This window comes from Thermobia domestica, chromosome 1, assembly GCF_964235325.1.
Source record: "Thermobia domestica chromosome 1, izTheDome1.hap1.1, whole genome shotgun sequence".
Lineage (NCBI taxonomy): Eukaryota > Metazoa > Arthropoda > Insecta > Zygentoma > Lepismatidae > Thermobia > Thermobia domestica.
The window spans coordinates 377317687-377340841 of NC_137454.1; the positions used below are offsets into that span (position 1 = coordinate 377317687).

A 23155-nucleotide genomic window follows, 5' to 3' on the forward strand; every position below is an offset into this window, starting at 1 on the left:
TAATTGTTAAGTAACTGGCAGCTATAGTATTAAAAAAATAGAACTACTCTAGATTGTTTATTATTAAGAAAAGAAAGAGTACATATGAAATGTAAAATCAAATCCTTGTGCTACATCGATCATTTTTCTACTAAATAAATAAAGCTTATTAAGAAAGTGTATAAGTGATGTTTAGTTGCGAAAGTTTAGAATGTCCGGATACGGTGGACATTCCGCGTAATTGCGCCACTGCAAGGAACCTACTGGTATCAAAACTAAAAGCGAGACGATTATTCATAAGAACTTACTTGACAATTTCACTAAGGAGAAACAGAGCACGAATCCCAAGCGTTGGATGAATAATGGATATTTTTGTAACACTTTTTCGAAGGCCTGCTGATATCATTCTGTAGAATTTTCTTAACTTAAATGTTGAAGGTAATGGCTCATCACCGCAGTGGCAATAGACTACTCCAAAATCCCCTGCCACTTCAGATTCCATTTCGGCAAGACTAAACCTGAAAGAATTGAAAATAAATTTATATATATTGTTTTGAAAAGGATTAAGATTATACGATGAAATTAGTTTATGGAAACCATATGATATTCCTTGATTCAATGGGATACGTATTAAATACTTACTGAAGTTTTTACTCACAAACATCGTTTGAAAAGTTAGCTTTCAGAAGAACTGATGTTAGCACGTTTACAGTTATACGCAAGAACACTTAGAGGGAAAAGATTTCACCAAAATTAAATAACGGTAATTATTGCAAACATAGCAATATTTCACTCAATTAAATTAATAGAAAGTGAACAAACTGTTGGAATATTCGTCGCTAATACTGTTAGCTAATGTTAAATTTTTTACAAGCTCAATTTATTTATTTTTAATTAACTTTCCAAATCTATCCATGAATGATTATACCACTTGTTTTTTACAGTCAAACTTTAATTGACTTATACAAAGTGTATCCCAAAAACTAGACCAATAACATAAGCCACACCTGTTTTACCATACACCTTAAAATATCAGAAGCCACACTTGGCTCTTCAACCTAAAATATTATAGCCACTCCTTACTTCTCTTGAACATACAAATAACTTTAGGCAACAACTCAATTACACATTATTTATATTCATAGAAACGCCTTTCTTTTGTTACAACAATTTCTTAACACTTCGTCCAATTGTTCACAATCAATACGTTATCAGATACCTTAACAAATAGATAATGAAACTCCAAAACATTTGAAAGTTGACACTCCTTCCCGTTACATTTCAGGTACTAAAAGCGCATAAGAATACGATTCCACTTAGGTCTATAATCTTGGGAGGAAATTAGGGTACGGGAAATCAGTTTGATTTGCTTTAAGTTTAGCATCCCTTTTAGCAGCGAGGCTATATGATACGTAGACCTACAACTTAACATGGGATCCGAACCACATGTGCCCCCACCAGGAATCGAACCTGAGTCTCCCACGCCAAGGACACGTACGGTGACAGCTTAGCCACGAGGGAGCTCTATATGAGAAATCTGTTGTCTTCTCTTTTAGCTTATAGTTACGTACCATTTTGCATCCACAATTTTACGAGATCAAAATTTCTCAGATGCTACAGATACCTAGATTATGGAATTTTGATTTTCGAAGAGGAGAATGATTTCGATGAGTTATTCATGGAATTCAATAAGATTTGCAATTTGTTAAAGTTTATTCTCGAAAAATAATCAAGTAAAGCTTTACATTTTCTGAACTTAAACGTTATAGAACGAACAAGATCTACACCACTATTTACAGACAATCAGTAGTATGTAATTGTTTTGTACATCAAAATCGGCATATTGTTATCTAATCAAATCTAACATTTGGAAATATATATTTTCAAAAAAACATTTAGATAAAATCTTCGAAAACCAAGATTTAGGTAAACATTGTAAACTAATTTTTGAATTGGGAATCAAGAATGGATACAGCAAAAGTAGTATGAAAACTGAAAAGATCAGGCATAGAAATATTATTAGGAATATAAGGAATATCCAAATATGTCGAAAGGAAGAAAAAAGGTGATCTTAACTTTATAATGGGGAATATAACAAAAGCTTTGGATAATAGCAAATAAAACAAGATTAACATCTGGTTTGAAAACTATAATATAGAAAACTCATTGTGTACATTAGAAATTCTTGTACAGATAAATTTTGTCTTCAGGTATTTATGAAACCAACTTCCACGTGACCATGTTACATGGGTGCTGTTAAGAAAAACATTTCAACTGGGGTCAAAGAACCTCTCAGAGATACAAGAGAGGAGGAACATATTTCTTAAGACATTTGCAGAACACTGGTTATACAATTACAAAAAACTCAATCTTAACTTAAGATAAGAATAATCTAGACAGAGGATGGGATGACATTAACAGAAAAAAGATCTAAGATTATAGCAGGAATTAATACTTATTGAACATTTGAGTTATAATATTTTTACTAATAAATGGTAATTTGAATTAAAATACTTAAATTACTGAAGTGAATTATTTTAACTTTACAAAATTTACTTTTTAATTAGGATACAATTAGACGAATGCTCAATAGACAAAGTTTTTGGTAGATCTTCAATAGTTTCATCGCTACTTAGTAAGGATTTGGAAATTCCAATGATGCGAAGATAGTCTGAGAATTCTTAAATAGGAAAAAAGGAGTTTGAATAAAGAGAAAATGCAGAATTTTCAACCAAAAGTGGATTGTCTTATGTCTCAGTACGTTCATATTACGCACGGAGCAGAGTAATCAATAGGAACTAGAACTTAAATTTGTAAATTTGTGTATCTGATAACTGGAAACTTAGATTATAATGTAGTAAGGAATAATTAAGGAATAGATATCAATCTAGCAATCGTTTTACGAACCTAAAATTTCAATGAGATTAAAAATTTTTAATGTGCAGATGAAAAAACAAAAAGGTAGATTAAAAAAAACAGAGAAAGACGGAAAGAAAAAAAATTGTTAGAACATGTTTTTTTGTGAAAGGAATAGAATTGAAGCAATCGTTTTAAAAGTTAAATTCTGTCCGCTTTTTTTGACCAAATTATGTTTATCAATGAAATTAAATAAAACACGGTGAGGATTTCGAAAGCAAGGCTATTCATTACAAACCGCTAGATGTACAAGGAAAGTGTAGAGCAAAGACAGAAAAGTCAAAGTACAAGAAAAATTTAATTAAAAGACCATTAGAAATACAGAAGTTACGGATACAGAGAATATCCGTAAACAGAAAATAGACAACAGTGATTTAGTTCGTTAAGTAATAGTAGTTCTCTAAAACGATTCGTGCTGAAGATGGCTATAACCATTTGCCGAAACGTATATAGCTGCATAAATAAAAAGGCGTTATTTACTTTGAGTAAGTAAGGAACTTTAATAAGCATATGGTATTATGTTTATATTCGTTGTTCATAAATTATGGCTTAACTAGTGTTAAGATTAATTACTTATGAAATCTAGGTTCACTATCGGATTCGAGCAGTTACTAGAAAGTTAGGCAACCGAAACTTTGATTGTCCATATCTTTTGAAGCAAAACCTGATTATTGTAACAAAATTTAGCATTGCCCATGCAAATATTTTAAGGAGAAAACCAATGACAACAATTCGTAACATTGAATTGAGTAATTATTTAAATAACAGGAAGAGACATGAAAGAAATTTACAAATTGCGGATAATCAATTCTGAGAAGCTAAAAAAAAAAACAAAAATAATAATAATAATAATTGTGGTAATTAAAGGTGTAGATGTTTAGTACTCACCAATCTTTATCAGGTGGGACAAGTACTGCATGTTGTTTTGCAGCGTTGCCAGCTGTAAAGACTATATATTTTATGTATTCAGAAAAACACCTCCTAAAATTATTATAACACATTTTGGCAACAATGTTGTGGTAGCAACACTATTATAGGTGAATCTCATCATCGCGCATGTAGAGCAACGTGATTTAGTAATAAAATAATTCACTTTTTTTAAGAATTACTTTAAATTGTTGGTGGCCAACATATGCTTTAAACTATCTTGAGTTGACGTATTTTTTAAATTGTATTTTTTTTTTTTTTATAATTCCAACTCTGTGGACCATTGGCCTGCGTTATGCCTACCGATGTGTTGCTAGAGTAATGTAGTCTCCCTCCCAAAGACTTCGCAATGGGAACTCTATATTAAGGTTATGCAAGATTACTTTATAAAGGGGTTCAGCTTTTCTTATGCTCAAAATGAAATGCAGAATTACAATTTCGAAATAAGCTATATTTAACTAACGTTAATCTTTTCTGTAAGCTGTTCTTTTCTAACTTCATTCATATGAAATTATGAATTAAAGTTACTTGCAATACGCTGTTACAAGGTGTTCAAATATGCAATATAAATAGTCATCACAGGCTCTGAGCGATGCTGCTAGTTTCTGGGACGTACACACAAGAATTAGAATATCATGAACGGTATCTAGCTAGCAAAGTGCCTGGATTGATAACTATGAATGAAGATAGCAAATAAAGAACAACAGAAACGAATCATTAGGAACTAAATTTCAAAATGTCTGTCAAGGATATGTTTGCGTATTTTTCTGTTCTTTTCTGTACCCATGAAGTTATGGTTCTATGTTCAAATTACTATTAGTAAAGAATTTAACTGTACTACTAATTACTATTAGTAAAGAATTAAACTGTAGTACTAATTACTATTAGTAAAGAATTTAACTGAACAGGAAAGCTTTTTATTTACCGAGCTTTTTTTTTCCCAAGAAGGATAGTTTTATATTATTTGATTTACATTAAAACACATCACGTTCGGGGAGTAGGGTTAACTTCCGAGAGAGCTCCGCTTCCCCCTCTGAGGTCGTCACTAGTTCTGAGTGGTTATTCATTTAAATAAGACTACGTAACATATCAACATGTAATATTTCAGCAATTGAGCATGATCTTGTGAAAGCGAATTGATACTTACATTGTTAGATGCTCTATTATAGTTTCGTAACCAGACTTATCCTTCTCCAGGAGGTACTGAGGAAGAACAATAATTGTTGGCTGTTTGTCAGTGGATAAAACCCACGTCACTACCTAAAAATATGGAGTGCAACTAAGTGCAGAATTAATAAATATAAAAGTAAATAATTTACTCATGTTTTAATAGTATATTTCTTATAACATTAGTTCCTGGAGAATTGATCTAGTGCCTAGTAAAAATATTTATATAGAACCAAATCCATATATACGAGTAGAATTAACCAGATCTATACTTCAAATTAATAATATAGAATAATTTGATGGGGTAATATCTGCCATTCAACAAAAGTATCTACGATACAAAAGGAAACACTAAGATTAATGCTACCATTTCCCTTTTATATCTAGAACATTTGCTTTCCCATCAACGGCTAAGTACATTCCCATTACTGTGTATCGCTTTCTCTTTCTGTCAGATATATATGTAGATTCCCAAAATCTCATTTATTCGTATGAATAAATGCAATTTTCCATTAAATTCTGACTTTCATAATGCAATACTAATATCACAAAAGATTATTCTCATTTACACTACTTCAGGCTAAGAAGCTCAGAAACTATTATATAGGAATAAAATTAGCATACAGAGTTGTTTAGCCTACGTTTGGTCGATTTCGTTCTTTCCCCCTCCTGGGCAGAATGAACTCACCCAACCTGGCTCGTGGCGTCCTGCAGTGTTGTGCAGTGGCTTCCTGGGAACGGTGTTTTTTTTTTTTTTTTTTTTTTTTTTTTTTTTTTTTTTTTTTTTGCGCGGACGACAATAACACACAAAACAGGACTATTGTTGTGAGTGTTGTGTTAAATTTGCTTCCAAGTGTGTGGGTTTCCGCTCTGTGACCAAAATGCCGCCCAAACTAAACCGGTTTTGGGAAGGCTATGTTGCGGCTCTTTATGACGCTTACTTTATTAGTGTTTCTGTCATTAGAAAACAGTACAAGAAGAATGGTTGCAACATCAGTTTAAGTGGAATAAAAATGTTATTAAAAAGTACAAAAGCAACGAAACTCCACCATTTGGACCACCAACAAAGTTGCCTAGGAAGCGGGAATGCACCAAGGCTACCTCCACCATGCAGAGGAATCTTCGCAAAATGGCAATACACGAAAATCTGCCAACACAAAGGTGTATGACTAATCGTATTGACGTGTCTTTCGGGACAGTGAGACGGATGTTACGCCATCAACTCAAGCTGGAAAAAGTCATAAAAGCTCACGGCCATCTTCTCACGGATGCCCATTAAAAGGAACGGAAGTGTAACGCCCAGAAGCTGTACGAACGTCATCTGGTAAAACAAAGGCGGATGTATGTCGTAACGCTCCATGAAGCATGGATTTACCTTTCCGACTGCGGCAAACCGAGAGCCATCATGTACCGAGAGAAAGGCGCCAAGAACTTCAGAAGGTGGGTCAGTGTTTGTAAAGAATCTTTCCCAAAATGGTTCATGGTCGTTACCGGGTACTGTTATCGAGATAAACTGAAGATTCGTAGGGTGGCAAAGAACTGCAAAATAAATTCGCAGTATTTTCAGGAGCAGATCATGTGGCCGATCTACGAACATGAGACTCCAACAATGTACGGAAATGACGCCAATCCGGTACGCATTCACATCGATAAGGCCTCATCACATACCTCACGATCATGTCTCGCATCCTACAAGGAGATGGAGGAGGCAGGCGGTATACAGGTGATGCCTTTCAATGACGTACCTGTTAAATCTCCAGATGCAAGTCTTATGGACTATTGTGGTTTTGGATTGCTGAAGCGGGCTCTGGGAAAACGGCGTGTGACAACTGTGGAAGGAGTTTGGAAAGCTGTCATGGGACAAAGGGAATTGGACAAGATTCCCCTTCCAGTTCTTCATAGTAGTCTATTACAGAGGAAACTACGCTGTGGGGCTATTGTTAGAAACCAAGGGAAACACATCGAGCACTTACGGACCTGGCGCCATGGATTCTTCTAAATTTTTAAGTGTCTAAATTGGCCAATGTAGACTGAACAACCTCTGTATATACTAAACTTTCAAATGCTGTCAAAATGCTAAGGTTAAATTTTCTAAAACAGCTTAGGTTATTATTACACTATCATCTCTTCTATAATACAGAAGACTATCGTATTTCCAAGTAGATCTTTTCTCTAAAATATCAAGGTTAAAGATTATTTTGTGTGTCAAGCAAGTATGCTGTTAGTACAGAATGTATCATTCGTTATCTTGTACTGTTATTTGAATGTATAGTATTTAAAGCTTATATCTATATAGCCTATAAAGCCATGAAATCCCAGCTAGCAAGGGAGAAAAATAAATTAAAACAGAAAAGGGAAACAGTTATAATAATTTGTTAAAAGACATAGTGGCATATTTCATACATTCATCGTAGTACTGTCCCACATTCTCACCTTTAGGGCCATTTTATCATTTTCGTTGTGGTTGCCTAACTCTTGTAGTTTTTTCTCACATAGTTTATGCTACATGAGCAAAGTATTCATACTATACTGAAAATTATAAGTCTCTGTCATATAAGTTCCGAAGCATTCCCGCACATTAAAGATAAATAATTACAACTACTTCTTAAGCATATGGAATACCACAAATTACTCCCCTAAGAATGTTCCTCGCCTATCTTTTCTCCAATATTTCGAGCGTGATTAGGACACTCATCCTCAGGGGCAAACGATGGCTTAAATTCTTTTTCCCATTACAAATAAGAGCAATTTATAACTATTGGGAAGGGTAGGTGGCTATAAGTACCGATAAAATGTAAACAATATTCATAAATAATAATAATTGAAATGATAATGATAATATGAGGAGATCATTTTGTGAAAAAGGACCTACGTTTTTCTGTGCCCCTAAAGATGAATGTCGAGGGTCAATTGAGCCGAACCCATGTTTTGTCCTAATCGGGCCTGCTCGAGCTGTTCTCTCAGTTGAATCTAGCTGAGCCGGTTGACATCACTACCCGGATTGGGCTTCTTAGGTTCAAAAATTCGACCGTCAAAATCTCAGCTTCGATGGTATGAACTACAGGGTATACTCATTTAGATTGGCTCTCACGACATTTGAGGCTGTCTCGCTACAAATCTACCGTCTCGTTATCGAGACGAGACGAGATGCGAGCACTCGATCAGTGTCCCCTCTTGTGAGCAACACTAAAAATATTCCACATTACTGCTTATATTTCCCTTGGCTTTCGCTTTCAAGTCTAATCAGGTCATGAGTTCAAAACGAGCTAAGCGAGCGAGCCATTTATCAAACTCGACTTGACGCGAAACTCGGCCCGGAACTCGACTCGAGAAAATTACCTTGTACTCGACTCGAAACTCGGCTCGAATTTGAGTCTAGTTTTAGCTGGACTCTTGCCCATCCCTAGTCATATTTAAATATTCTATTCTAAAGCAAGAGACTGTTGATTCATTCTACACTTATGCACATCCCGATATAATTCCAAAAACATTGTGATTTGCAGTCATTATGATAAGACTATAAGAATATGTTAAGTATGCAACTCTTATATTATTTGGCAATCAAATAATTAGCTTCGTGTTCTATCCTGTTCTAAAAATGAAATTATGTACTGCAACTTTGAAATCAAGCTTTACCACTTGAAGAAAAATGGAATGGGAGAATTACTGTGTGATGCCAATATCAGGTATAATCAGGGAGCGTTTTGGTTTGGTTGGTCAGAGTGGACGCTAAGGCGAGCTCTTGCTCCGGGCGACAACTAACCTAGCTGCGTCACTGGCCCGATATCTAAATTGACAGACCAGCAAATGTACGTTCAAACTTCGAAAGATGATTGTTCATATAGTAAAAAGTATTATAAAAAATTCAACTGCTGCCTTATTAGTAATATTTTCTACCCATATTGCAATCGTGTGAACCCTCGGTAAAGAGACAGAAATATTCCAGGTAGGCCTAAGTGTGCAGTTGGCTTTCAGTTCATAATAATAAAAGTAGTGGATAAATCTACTGAAGGATCACGTTTTACTTCTTGAATACTTTTTGAACATTTGGGTGAATTTAACCCTTTTAAATTGTGGCTTTTTTGAGGTATTTTGTAGACTTTCACTCAATCATCTATTGCGTCAAGACTATTTATTGTAGGATCATGATTCATACCCCGTTTTGTTTCTAGTAAAGCAGTGTTTCCAACTGCGTCCGTAAAAGTTCCCTAAAGTGTACCAAATGCGGGAAATTTCCGCTAAAAGTGGGAAAAAGGGATTTTCTTTTTTTAAAAATCCCTTTTTTAGTGCGAATCTCTCCCCTTTGATATAGGATACGATCATGGGAATGCTACTGAAAAAACTTTTCTTTATGGTGAAGAGAATGAGATACAAATAGTGGCCCTGGAATGAATAGTTTTGATGCTACAGCCGATTTACATATTTTCCCTTGATAATACCTTTTTAGTGAATTTTTGTACTGTCATTATCATCATCACGACTGTTCATTGTGGGAACATGAATTGTTCTTCGCTTTCTTTGCCATGAACCAGTCTTTCAAACGGTACGACTTGCATGTCTCTAGCATGTACCATAGTGGAGAAAATTTGCAATTTTTTTTTGTAAAAAATCTCTTTTTCTCCGATTTTGATCCCCTCTGGCCGACCCCTGTGTCAACCCACAGAGCCCCCAAAAAATCACAAACATACTACATTCTATGTGTAATAAGTGTACGAAGTTTCAATGTTATATCTTGGTAAATAAGAGAGGAAAAATATTGCCTCATGTGCAAACAGTATCAGCTTTCCCCTATGTGAGCAATGGATAACCCATTTTTATATAAAAATTTCCAGACTCAGCCCTAATTATTGTAGAGACATGATTGACACACCGTTTCGTTTGGCCAAAACCAGTCTTTTAAACGGTACTACTCGCATGTCTCTAGCATGTACCATACTGGAAAAAATCGCGAAAAAGAGAAATTTTTGTCAAAAATCCCTTTTCCTCCGATTTTGGGCTCCTCTGGCCGGCTCCTGTGTAAACCCACAGAACCCCCAAAAATCTCAAACATACTATATACTATGTGTAATAAGTGTACCAAGTTTCAATGTTATATCCTGAAAAATAAGAGAGGAAAAAATATTGCCCCATCTGCAAAATGGGTTATCCTTTGCTCACATAGGGGAAAGCTGGTACTGTTTGCGCATGGGGCAATATTTTTTCCTCCCTTATTTTTCAAGATATAACATTGAAACTTCGTACAGTTATTACATATAGTATGTAGTATGTTTGAGATTTTTTGAGCTCTGTGGGTTGACACAGGGGCCGGCAAGAGCGGTCCAAAATCGGTGAAAAAGGGATTTTTGACAACAATTTCTCTTTTTTGCGAATTATTTCCACTATGGTACAGGCTAGAGGCATGCGAGTGGTTCCGTTTCAAAGACTGGTTCATGCCAAAGAAAACGATGTATGTATCATGACTTTAGAATAAATAGTGATAATACTGTAGATACTTTACTAAAGTAATTGACTAAAGATGTAAAAAGAAATGAAAAAAGAAAAAAAACGTTTTTTTTTTACACACGTCTGTTGACTCTAGCAACATGGGTCATACCTCATTTTCTTCAGCGTAAGACAGCCTTTCGAATGGTACCTCTCAAATTTCGCTATCGTGTACCTGTAAAGATAAAAATGTGGAAAAGGGCATTTTTCTTTAAAAAATCCATTTTTTCTATTTTGGACGAGATTTTCCCGCTTGTGGTACACGATAGGGAAATTTGAGTGGTACATTTCGAGAGCCCGTCTCATAACGAAACCAACGAGGTACAAACCATGATTCTAGGGTAAATAGTAATGTGTCAGGGATTTTTTGAAAAAAAAAAAAACTTCTCAAATATACCCCTTTTTTTAAAAACCTATCGTCCATGTTTGTGACGTCACAGCCCCAGACAGAGCACGCGAGGCTGCAAAATGCCCATAAAATGTTCTATGATGCTTTCACATTTGAATGAATGCAAAAAAAAAGGTCTAAAAAGCTTTACTAGAGACTTATAAAAAAATTCCGCACAGTAGAAATATGAACTGGTTTTATCATTCCAACCATCGCAATCACTCCAACCATAAAATTTTCGTTCTATTTGTGTTTTCTAGAGAAAAGAATGAAGCTAGATTTTACCAAAATGCTAAATAAAGATGTTAGATGCTAAGTGAGTGTGAATTATGGTAGATTTAGCACCAAAATGCTAGATATAACTCCAATGGTAGCGGCTGATTAGTATTTTGCTATATGCAAACAATGTTTCTTCCAGACCCGTTTTTTTGGGGGTGGGGCAGTGTAGTGCCCCACCGGAGCAGACCAAAATAATACGTTTATAACATAATATAATAGTATCAGCAGTGCCCCTCCGGAACGTTACTTCTGAAGGAAACACTGTATGCAACGATATTAGAATCTCTTCGAATGGAAACTAATCAGACAAGTGAGTCGATTGACATCAAGGTTGCTAACTTCAGAAAAAATACCGTTTTTTGCCTTTAAAATTACCATCTATTAGTTATGCACGCGATGTTTGTAGAAACATGTAGGCTATAATGTTAGTAATAATTGCAATTATACAAAATAAACTTATGTGATAATCTTTAGTTTCGGATTCAAATCGCCGTCAGTATATTTTAATTCTTATTAACACTAGCCCAAACAACAACAATATTTTCATTCTCTTCTAGACAGCAATTGAATTTAAAGAATGGATGCAGGATTATCTCAAATAATTACTGAATTTTTTTTAAAGCGGGAATAACTGTTAAAAACCTCTGTGTATGCTTTAAATTACTTGTAATCAGGGTGGAAAAAAATCATGATTTTTTAAAAAAAATCATTTTTGTTGATTTTTTTTATTTAAATCGATTTTTTTGATTTAAATGAAATCTTTCTCCTCGTATAATACAAGTCGCGAACTGAAGAAAAAGCATTAGGAATTAGTATTAAATGCTAATTATGCCATTTAAGTGAAAATATTGGGGTTGAATTTTGAATTATTCCCAACCGTTAAACTATATCAATCCCAAGCAGTGTTTCTTAACACTTTTATATTATGGCTGTTTTTAAAGATAAATTATAAACTTTCAGTCAAGCAGCTACAGCATCATCCCTATTTATCCTAGGATCATGGTACATGCATCACTCTCTTTAGAATAGAACAGCTTTTGAAACGGTAACATTCACATTTCCCTATCATGTCCTTGAAGCGGGAAATTCTGAGTAATAATAATACTTTTTTTTTTTTTTTTACTATTTTTAAAATTGTTTGATTCCCTCTGGATTCCCCTGTGTTAACGCACAGATCTCAAAATCAACTGGGAAATACTAAGGGGTTTACTAAATGTGTGTACAAAATTTCAAGCTTCTATCTTGAGTAGTAAGGGTGAGAAAATTATTTAACAGTGAGCTAGGAACATTCCCACAATGCCCCAGATGACCCGGACGTAATATAAAAATTTCCTCAGACATCCCTATTTATCCTAAGATCATGATTTATACATTATTCTCTTCAGAATAAAAAAAAATCAAACGGTATCCTTCAAAAGTTTCCATCATGTATCTGGGGCGGGTAAATCACGAAAAAAGGAATTTTGTTATATATATATATATCTATATATATATTTATATATATATATATACCTCTGTGGACCCCTTTCCCTGTTTTAAGGCAGAGATCTGAAACAAATCTGAAAAATACTGAGGGGTGCACTGAGTAAATGTGCAAAATTTCAATCTTATAGGTGCAAAAGTATTCTAAGCCTGCGAAAAATAATATTCCCCAAATACCCCAGATTCCCGCATAAAACAGGATCTCAGATAACAGTTTCCTGAGACATCCCTATTTACCCTAGGAGCATAGTACATATCTACATCATTTTCTTCAGAATAGAACAGCTTTTCAAACGGTACCATTCATATGCCTCCATCTAAGGCGGGAAAATCACGAAAAAAGCTAGTGTTGTTAAAAATATCCTTTTTTAAAGCATGTTTGTCCCTCTGGACCCCGCTGTTTTCACGCAGAGATCTGAAAACATCTGCAAATTATTAAGGGATGCACTGAACAAGTGTGCAAAATTTCAGTCTTCTGAATGCAAAATGTAACCTACCAAAAAATAATAATAATACGCATAATAAAAAATATCTTTTTAAATTTATGGCGTCATCACACATTATGCCTCAACGCAGAAAGGCGTGAAAGCATATGTAACGTGTTCTAAAATGCCTCTAGTCTTGAAGAAAACGAAGTAAAAAGCCTTATTGATACTTTTTTAATGGAATAATGAAGGTTCTATCTTATCACCTAAAAATAGATGATATCGTTTAAAAGGCTAAGCATTAAGGAAAAAGTACAGCAAAGTTTATCAAAATGACACTTTTTTTCACAAAAGTTACTGATATTTGGCAGAGGCCTATTTTTAAAAACTCAGAACTAGCTTGCGGCATAAAATACGTAAATTTCGCCTAAAATTATAAAATTAACAAAAAAATTTTTTTTTGGAGAGGAGATAGGACCTCTCTAAATACGACCTATTATCTGGGAACAAACAAACAGACACGCACAAAAAAGAATTTTCGTCTCAAATGTCGATGGTTCAGGTTCAGGTTCAGGTTCAAGGTATTTTCCTTCCTTCTCTTCGGAAGTTTGGATCCTGGAAAAAAAAGTAAGTACTGTTTTTTTTTTCATTTAACGTTTTCAATTTTCTTTTTCCACCAAAATTCAAGAAGTTCTTTGGTTTTTTCCATTTATTTCTCACTTAGTTCCTTCCATTTACATTAAAGCCCAGCCTCTAAGCTAATTTAACCAAATTTCCTTCCTCTTTCATTTCATCGATCCATTTCCATTTTTCCCTGATTTTTTGGGTTTCTTCACATTTTAACAATATGTGTTGTAATGTTTCATCTTCTTTAAAACATAATTGACATTTTTCATTCACTTCTTTAAATTTTTCCAGTCTTACCCCTGTTTCAAGGTTTCCTGACCTGGCTTTGAAAAGTAAAATGCTTCCTAAATCATTGTTCATGTAATTTATTTTCTCATAACTCTTTTTATGTGTGTATATTCCTTTTAAACTGCTCTTCTTAACAACTTCTTCATACCACTTTTCCTGCGCTTTCTCTTTAAATGTTTTTTCTGTGATTTTTTCCCAATTTTTATAATTTTCTTCTCTATGCCAGCGGGTAGTTTGATCATACTTTCTTTCTAATTTCCTAACTCTCCTAAACCATTTCGTGTTCTCCCCTTTTCTCATGTGTTTAGTGGCCTCATGCACCACTTTTACTAATCTTGTTTCTTCCACAAATTTTAATCTTCCAAGATATTTTACTTTACTCACACCTTCTCTTTTTTCAAAATCATTCCATCCCAATTCTCCTGTTATTGTTACATTTGCACTTAATTTATTTGCTCCTAGGGCAAACCTTCCTATTTGATTTTGTGTTGTAATTCTTGTGATTTCCCCGTTGAAATAGTTAACGATTTTAAAATCCAAACTCAATGTTACGAAAAGAAGAAAGCAGGGTTGCTCCGTTACCTGTTCAAAACGGGATTTTCCCTAATCATCCTCTGCATAACACTTGTTTTCATACTATACTGTACATTTAAATCTCATTGTATTATGATTATTAACTTCCATAATCGAAATAACAGAACAGAAAGGGGATTTTACTTATTTTCACTTTAAATTAATTTATTTTGGAATTTGATTTACATCAATCCACCCTGCTTGTAATACACATCTACAATTTATTTTCATATTCAAACACTGAAGAAAGTGTGTTTTATAATTATTGTATTCCATCTATTACCACACGTGTGAATTACTGTATAATATAACATTCAAAAAGTTTCATTCATACTTGATTTCAATTTATTATTCTCAAGGTATACTAGGAATCACCGTAGGTGACTACAACTAGTAATCCTTTACAAAAAGTAATTAATGCTTGTTAGCGCTAAGAATAAGATGTACCGCAGCTTTTTTTTTTTTTTTTTTTTTTAAATATGTTATACCGCACACGATAACGTCGTCTCTTCGGGAGTGATTCAGATAGACATTGGTTATGATTTAGCACATATATGGGCTATGAGGTTTAACAACAATAATAAAGTAAGTCACTTTATTCATACACAGGTGAATTATTATTGTTGTTGTAAAACATTGATGGTACAAACTAGAAACACAGATATGAATGTGGAATATTAACATGTAGTATGGAGGACAGACATAGCAGATAACAGTGATCAGATGTAAGGATTGTGAATTTTAGAAAGAGATGTTTATTTAATGAGCGGAGCGAATGATGAGATGAAGTGCTTAGACGCCACAGTACACAGGGAAGAGTTAGTATTCACAAATGAGCTTATCTTCTGTGTTGGGGCTACTCAACACTGATGATAGACACGGGGGAAGCCCTTGTTAGATGGAGTCACTGTGCAGACGATGGGTAGATGTGCGGATTGAATTCTGATGGATGATAAATGTCGAAGAAATGATGGTCAGGGTGCTCTGGATGCGTCCGGCTATAGATGGAGAGGAGATGTCGCAGTGGAGGATAGTAATAAGTAGGTGAGGCGAAAAGTCGACTATCAATGTGTATGGTGTCCATAAGTGTATGGTGTTGTGTTCTCCATTTCTTGTCTATGTAGCGAGAGCGAAGGTCTTCCAGATGTCGAGTGATGTGCGGGAATGTTAGTCGTTCGTATAAGAGACGTGTCGGGCTAGGTAATCTGATTCGAAATGCGAGACGTAAAGCATGGCGTTCTATAATACGTAGGCGCTCGTAGAAATCATCACTCGCACTAACCCAGGCAGTGTGACCGTGAGTGAGACATGGGCGAAGAAATGCCTTGTACGTGTTTAGAACAGTATCGGTATGCAAACCCCAGGTAGTACCGACGAGCCGTTTCAGGAGATTTAAACGATTTTGCGCTTTCTCCTTGATGGAAAGAAGGTGAGGTTTCCAAGATAACTTGGCGTCGAAGGTTACCCCCAGATATTTAGCAGTAGTGCTAGGGTGGATGGGTACACCGTCTACATTAATGTTAAGTAATGATGGATTGCGGCGTACTCGACTGCGTCTCTTGTGTGGAATGATGACGAGAGCCTGGGTCTTAGTACAATTTAATTTCAACTTCCATCTACTGCACCAGTTGGTAAAAGCATCTATGGCTTTTTGCAGAGAGATGTTGATTTGGTGCATAGTTTTGCCACAAGCCAGCAGTGCGGTATCGTCTGCAAATGTGAAGGTATAAATAGGCTCAGGCATTACAGGCAGGTCACTGACGTACAAGATATATAATAGTGGCGATAAGGCTGAACCTTGCGGGACACCGGTGTAAGGAAAAATAGGGAAAGATAAACTGTCGTTGATGGAGATGTATGCAAGACGATTCGTAAGAAAGTGGTACACCATACGTATATATGCGGCAGGAAGATTGAAGAAGTGTAACTTATACACAAGACCATTATGCCACACGCGATCAAAGACCTTTTCAAGATCGAATAAAAGTAGGCATGAGGGTGCAGTTCTATTATAATGGTTCGTAAGAATAGTGCTAAGTCGTAAGAGGTTATCAAGGAGACTATGCTCAGGACGGAAGCCAGCTTGATGTTTGGGTAACAGATCATGTATTAGCAAATGCCTATGAAGTCTGCGGACTACGATGCGCTCAAAGATTTTGCCGAGTGTGGACGTGAGCTGAATTGGCCTATAAGAAACTGGATCCGTTTTATCTTTGTGGGGTTTCAGAAACATTAGTACTTTAGAGACTTTCCAATTAGGTGGATAGTAGCCGGTTCTGAGAACAAAATTGTAAAGCGTTGCCAAAATATGTAGCAAAATAGCAGGACCTTCTTTAATATGGCGGTAGGTTATACCATCAAACCCAGGCGCAGTGTTTTTCTTGTGACGTATCACGTCTGTAATATCCAATGGCGTTATTGGCGCCGTTAAAGGATGCTGGTCATCCATAGTATGGTCTACGTTAATTTGGAGATATCTATTATGAGGATTGGTATATCTGTCAATGCGTCTGTAAAGTGTCGACCTATCTCGAAAAGAAGTTTCTGGTGTAAAGGTGGTCTGAAGAACATGGGCAAAGGCATCCGCTTTCGTAGAGTCCGTTGTAAGGGCAGTATTCTTGTCTAGTAGAGGATACTGAGAGGTGCTGGTTTTTCCTATTAGCCGATTGAAATGTTTCCAATACTTAGTTGGATGACTTTCCTCTGCTAAAGCGTTAACTGTCTTTATCCAGTTGCGTTTTTTGTATGCTCGGATGTAATTTTGAACCATACGAAGGTACTGACGATGAAGTCGCAGTGTGACATCGTTACGGCTGTGTAGGTATTCCTTATACGCTTTCCGAGCTAGAGATATGAGCGAGAGATATTGAGGTGGTAGTTTAGGGCGGTAAAGATTACCTGTGGTTACAGGAATGTGGTTTGCACCGCTGTTTTGAATGCTTTGCGTAAGGCGATCTAAAGTAGTGTCAAACGTAGGAATGTTAGATGGAAGTTCAATATCTGCTAGTGTGTCATGTATATCCTGCCGGTAGTCTAGCCAATTAGCACGGTCAAAATTTGGCCGGGAACGGAGAAATTCCTGAGGTGGTTTTGATCGATTAGGAAAAATTATGTCTACCTTTATAGGATCATGGTCGCTACCAATAGAATCGAGGACACTGATATCAAGGTATGGTACTATACTAGAGGAGGCAATCACCACATCAGGAGTTGTATTAGAGGATGGACGAGTCGCTCTAGGCAGTGGACAAATTTCGCCGTTCGTGTGAGCGTTAATGAAATCGGAGAAAGAGCGTTTTTCGGGAGCACTTCTGCTATGATAGTTAATGTCAGCCATGACGATATAGGAGCGGAAATTATTATCCAGGTAAGTGAAGAACGAAGTGGGTATTCGAACATATGGTCGGATATATATGGTTGCTACCGTGATAGGTCTGGAGTTGAAATAAATGGTGACAATATTGTGCTCCGGTAAAGATTCAGCGAATCTATGATTAATAGTTTTGCTGGGTAACTTATGTTGAGTGCCGATAGCTGTTCCGCCATTAGCTCGCTGACCCGGGGGTCCATCGTGGCGTATGAATTGATAGCCAGGAAAATAAACAGATTGTTTGGGAGTCAGGAAGGTTTCGTTCAGGAGAAAACTATGAACCTTGTGCTCATTTAATAAAGCAGTAAGTAGGTCTTTCCTGGTACAGAGTGACTGTATATTGAGGTAAAGGAACGTAATGAAACCCGTATCCATGATATATGACAGTTAAACTTCGGTTGTGAGAGGATAGATTCGAAAATGTACTGTCTGTCCGGAATAGGTTGCTTTGACATCTAGGTTGTAGAGTAGTTTAGTTGCATAGACAACTTGGTGGTTTATGTGAGTCCGTAAGAAAGGATGTATATTCTGGAGAGCTAGACTAAAGAAGCGGATCATGTCTTCAACTGTAACTGGTTCTCTGAGAGAATTATGCGGAGGCACTGGTGTATCTGGTGTACGTAAAGGCACCACCAGTTCGGGTTTAGTGGGCTCAGGTTGAGGTTTGGCCTTACATTTATAGCTGTAAGTAGGATGCGCATCATGACAGGTGTTGCAATTTGGTGGCGCTGCTCCATTAGGACAGTCTTTAGTCAAATGATTTTGGCCGCAGTAACCACATTTAGAAGTGTTCGGACAGTTAGGTGTCTGATGCTGGTTGTAAACCTGGCACTTTTCACAGCGAATCGGAAGAGGTGGAGGTGTGCGAGATGGTTCTACTTTATGCCGGCGTTTAAATATGTAGGCCCCATATTGTAATAAATGGTCAATAGCTTGCTGTTCGTTTGTCAAAACTCTAACTAGATAGGTCGGACCAGTATTGTTGCGTATACGAATACATTTTTGGATCTTGACGCCTTCAGCAGTAAGCTCTTCTTCCACTTCCGAGTCAGTTATCTCGGGATCGACACCTTTGATGACGACAGATAACAGCGGTTGTTTTCTTGGTGGTGGAGCTTGCGTCTGACGTTTCGGTTGCAAGATAGTAATATTTGCATTCTTGCCCAAGATCTCAAATGAAGCCTTGTTACGAACGTGGCGATGAAAATCTGGGTTCTTGGACTTGAGAATGACACCATTGTTAGTAAAACGAATCTCGGCTATCTCCAATCGTGGCACGTATTTAACAAGCTGTTGAAAAATATGCTTTGAATTTTTGAACTTTGTATCAAAGTTTGTCAGAAGGAAATTATAAATTTGATCCCGAGATGGAGTTGGTAGAGGGTCCGAGCTAGTTGAAGGTTGGAAGTCCATACGCAAGTCCTGGTCATCAGCAGTGTTAACATTGGCCACTTCAGGAGCAGACCCCGAACGGGGACGCTTATCAACCGACTTATCCGAAGTATCCGATTCCCGCCTAGTGCGCCTACGTTGATCCCTAGGCTGGGGGACCACAGGTGGTAGTTTGTGCATCGGCCCAGCGGCCCTACAAAAGTGATGAATATGAATGTAAATGTACAGATGATGCTTAGACTCGGCTAACAAGAAATGAAGTGAGATGAGATGAAATCAAAAATACAGGTTTGAACCCTCCAAAAGGCGCAGAATCCTTTTGTCCACCCTGTAAAAAGCGTATTTGCACCGATCTCAGAAATACGTATTACAATACTTCGTCATCGGTAGGTGCAATAACTACTTTAAGACATTTTAGGCTAACCCAGAGAAGATGTGTACAGCTTTTTTTTTTTTTAATGCTAGCCAGAGGCTAGCTACCTTTTAAAGGGCTACACCCTCTTTCAAGGAGGAGGTGTGAAGAGAAAAGGAGGCTGTAAAGGATAGGTGTTGGGCTAAGGGAGATAACTATATATCTTTATTTCAGAAACAAAACAAAAAATATAAATTTGGGACATTATGATCTTTGCGATCATAATCATAATTAAGGTACGGATGATATACAGAATACAACGAATATATAGTTAAATCTAACAAATAATTGAACAAATAATAGTAGTGTAAGTAAGTGCAGGTATAGACTTGAGTAAACTATAAATTAAGTGCAATGTGAAATAAATAGTGCTGTAATAAAAATGTATATAAATAAATATATATATTGAGAGTAGAAAATAGAATGAGAATGAGGGATGAGGTGAGGTGCAATCACGCCACAACACAAGATGAGAGCGGGTTAGCAGAACGAATGCAGTTACCTTCTGCCTAGGGGCAACTCTAGGCTGATGAAGACGAGATGAACCCTGTTAGTCATGATGAGATCACTGTGCAAAAAAAGATGGAAAAATATGAGGAAGATGAGCATGCAAACGATAATCTTGTAGTATAAGATGGTCCAAATGGTCTGGGGGAAGTGTATAGCAATATAGTGTAAAAAGTAGATGGAGGGGGGTAAAGTGATAGCGTGGCGGTGATGAATAAAGAGCAAGATGGCGCATGGTTTCCAGAAGAAGAGGCTGATGTGTTGTATAGCGACCAGTGATAAATTTGAGACGGAGGGCTTCTAGATGTGAATAAAGAACGGGAAAAGAGATGCGTGAATAGAGTGCACGGGTAGGGCTTGGAAGAGTAATCCTGAAGGCAATGCGAAATGCATGTCGCTCTAAGATGGCTAATTTGGTATAGTACGAAGGAGGTGCTGAAATCCAGGAGGTGAAACCGTAGGTCAAAACAGGTCGAAGGAAAACCTTATATGTATTAAGAACAGTATGGGGTTTGAGACCCCAGGTGGTGCCTGTTAAACGTTTTAGGAGATTGAGTCGGTTGTAGGCTTTAGTTGCGACATGTTTAAGGTGTTGCTTCCAAGTTAGATGATGGTCAAAGACAATGCCTAAGTATGTGACTGTTTTAGTGGCCAGAATAGGAGTATCTTGTACACGCAGTGACAACAGAGAAGGATTTCTATGGACTTTAGTGCGCTTACGTGGAGGTATGAAAACTATTGCTTGAGTCTTCGCTGCGTTGATCTTGAGATGCCATTTAGTACACCAGTGAACAAAGCGGTCAATTGAGTCCTGTAAGACGATGTTGATGCGAGAGATAGTGTTTCCCAGAGCTAGAAATGCTGTATCATCGGCATATTGCAAAAGATGCACATCGGGAGGGAGATGCGGAAGATCAGCTACGAAGAGAATGTATAAAAGTGGAGAGAGAGCAGATCCTTGCGGTACACCAGATAGAAGAAATATAGGGTGAGACAGTTGGTCGTTGATGGCGATGTAAGAAATGCGTCCAACGAGGAAATGATAGATAATGCGGATGTATGGCAGAGGAAGTTTAAAATGAATGAGTTTATATAGAAGGGCCAGATGCCACACTTTGTCAAACGCTTTCTCCAGATCAAAGAGAAGTAAACAAGAAGGTCGAATGGCGTTAAAATGGTTGGTGATAAGTGTGGTGAGTCGCAACAGTTGATCGTTGATTGAGAAAGCTGGGCGGAAGCCCGCTTGGTGAGTGGGTATTAACTGTCGGTCTAGCAGATATGGATGTAAACGTTTCACAAGGATCCTCTCGAAGATTTTACTGAATGTACTAGTTAATTGTATTGGCCGGTAAGATGATACAGCTGATGGTGGCTTATTGGGCTTCAAAAACATTAGCGTTTTGGAGACCTTCCATTCAACGGGGAAAAACCCAGTACGGAGGATGAATGTATATAGCAATGCCAAGAGAACATGGAGTACCATGGGTCCTTCTTTAATATGTCTGTAGGTAATATTATCGAAACCAGGCGCTGTGTTCCGTTTCCGTTGAAGGACAGATGTGATTTCAGGTACTGTAATGGGGCTGGTAAGGACGTGCTCTGGAAGATTGTGAGTGGTATTTGGTTGAAGTATGCGAGAAGATGGATTGATTTTTTCGACGGGATGGGTGGAACCTGTGGGCTCTGGTGCTTGAGGTGTGAAGATTGTCTGAAGATAATCTGCAAATGCATTTGCTTTGTCCACATCGGAGTGCAAGGGTGTATCTTGGAGGAGTAACGGATAAGATGGTTTGGTATGCTTACCACAGAGAGCGTTAAAACGTCTCCAATAGCGCGTCGGATGAGAGATGTCAGAGAGATGATTGCAAGTTTTCACCCATTGCCGGAGTTTGTACGCAGAGATGTAATTGCGCACCGTTCGTTGTAACTGATAATGAAGCCTGAGAGCGTCGGGATTGCGTGTACGAAGATATTCACGATATAATTGACGGGATCGACGAACTAAAGCTAGATAGTTAGGAGGTAGTTTCGGGCGATAGGGTATAGATTCGGTTTGCGGAATATATAGTGTAGAAGCCTGTTGGATAGTACTAGTGATGACAGTTACTTGATGTGAAAGGTCGCTATCGGTGGTTGGCTCTTCATAGTCGCTTAAGGCGTTAGAAATGTAGGTGCGGTAACCAGGCCAGTCAGCCTTATCATATCGTGGAGAGAAGCGAGGAGAAGGTAATGATTGACGAGTAGCTTGGCCAGTGTGATAGGTGACTTTGATAGGTGCATGATCACTTCCTAGTAAGTCTAGAACTGAAACTGTACAATGATTGACAATACTGGTGGAAATTATTGCTATGTCGGGTGTGGTATCTGAAATGGGACGGGTTGCCGAAGGAAGATCAATGAGTGTACCAGTCGTATTCGCTGTAATGAAATTGGTAAAGGCAGTTTTCTCGGTAGCCGAGCGACTATGAATGTTGATATCGGCAAGGATCATATAATGATGGTATGTGTTGGAAATGTGTGAAAAGAACTCGTGAGGGATTGGAACCCCAGGGCGAACATAAATGGTTGCAAGAGTAATTGTGATATTTTTGAAATAGAGTGTGGTGATGACATGTTCGGGAAGTTGCAGAAGAGGACAGTGGTGATGTCGAAAAGGTAATTTATTTGAGAGACCAATTGCAGCGCCACCATTAGCTCGGAGAAATGGAGGTCGATTATCATGTCGTAATAGTATGTAGCGAGGAATGCTGCATCTGGTAGATGGTTTCAAAAAGGTTTCATTTAAAAGAAAGGCGGAAACGTGTTCTTCTAAAAGTAGCGTTTCGAAGACTGTTTTGTTCTTGAGTAGAGAACGAATATTCAGAAATAGAAATACAATATCCATAGTGGAGGAAGTTAAACGGGAGTTTCAAGCCTGCTGGTATGAAAATAGACGTAGTTGT

At 37.1% G+C, this 23155-nt stretch overlaps 1 protein-coding gene across 1 annotated transcript in view; it reads right to left on the reverse strand.

The window, feature by feature from the left end:
- Positions 1-237: 237 nt before the first annotated feature.
- The window catches only part of LOC145682543 (protein prune homolog 2-like), a 244463-nt gene continuing 221545 nt past the window's right edge, over positions 238-23155 (reverse strand). The window contains exons 4-5 of the mRNA XM_081754067.1: positions 4970-5082; positions 238-497 (exon numbers count right to left, since the gene is read on the reverse strand). Coding sequence (XP_081610193.1) covers positions 5079-5082 — 4 coding nt within the window. The 3' untranslated portion in view covers positions 238-497; positions 4970-5078. The remainder of the gene's footprint in view (positions 498-4969; positions 5083-23155) is intronic.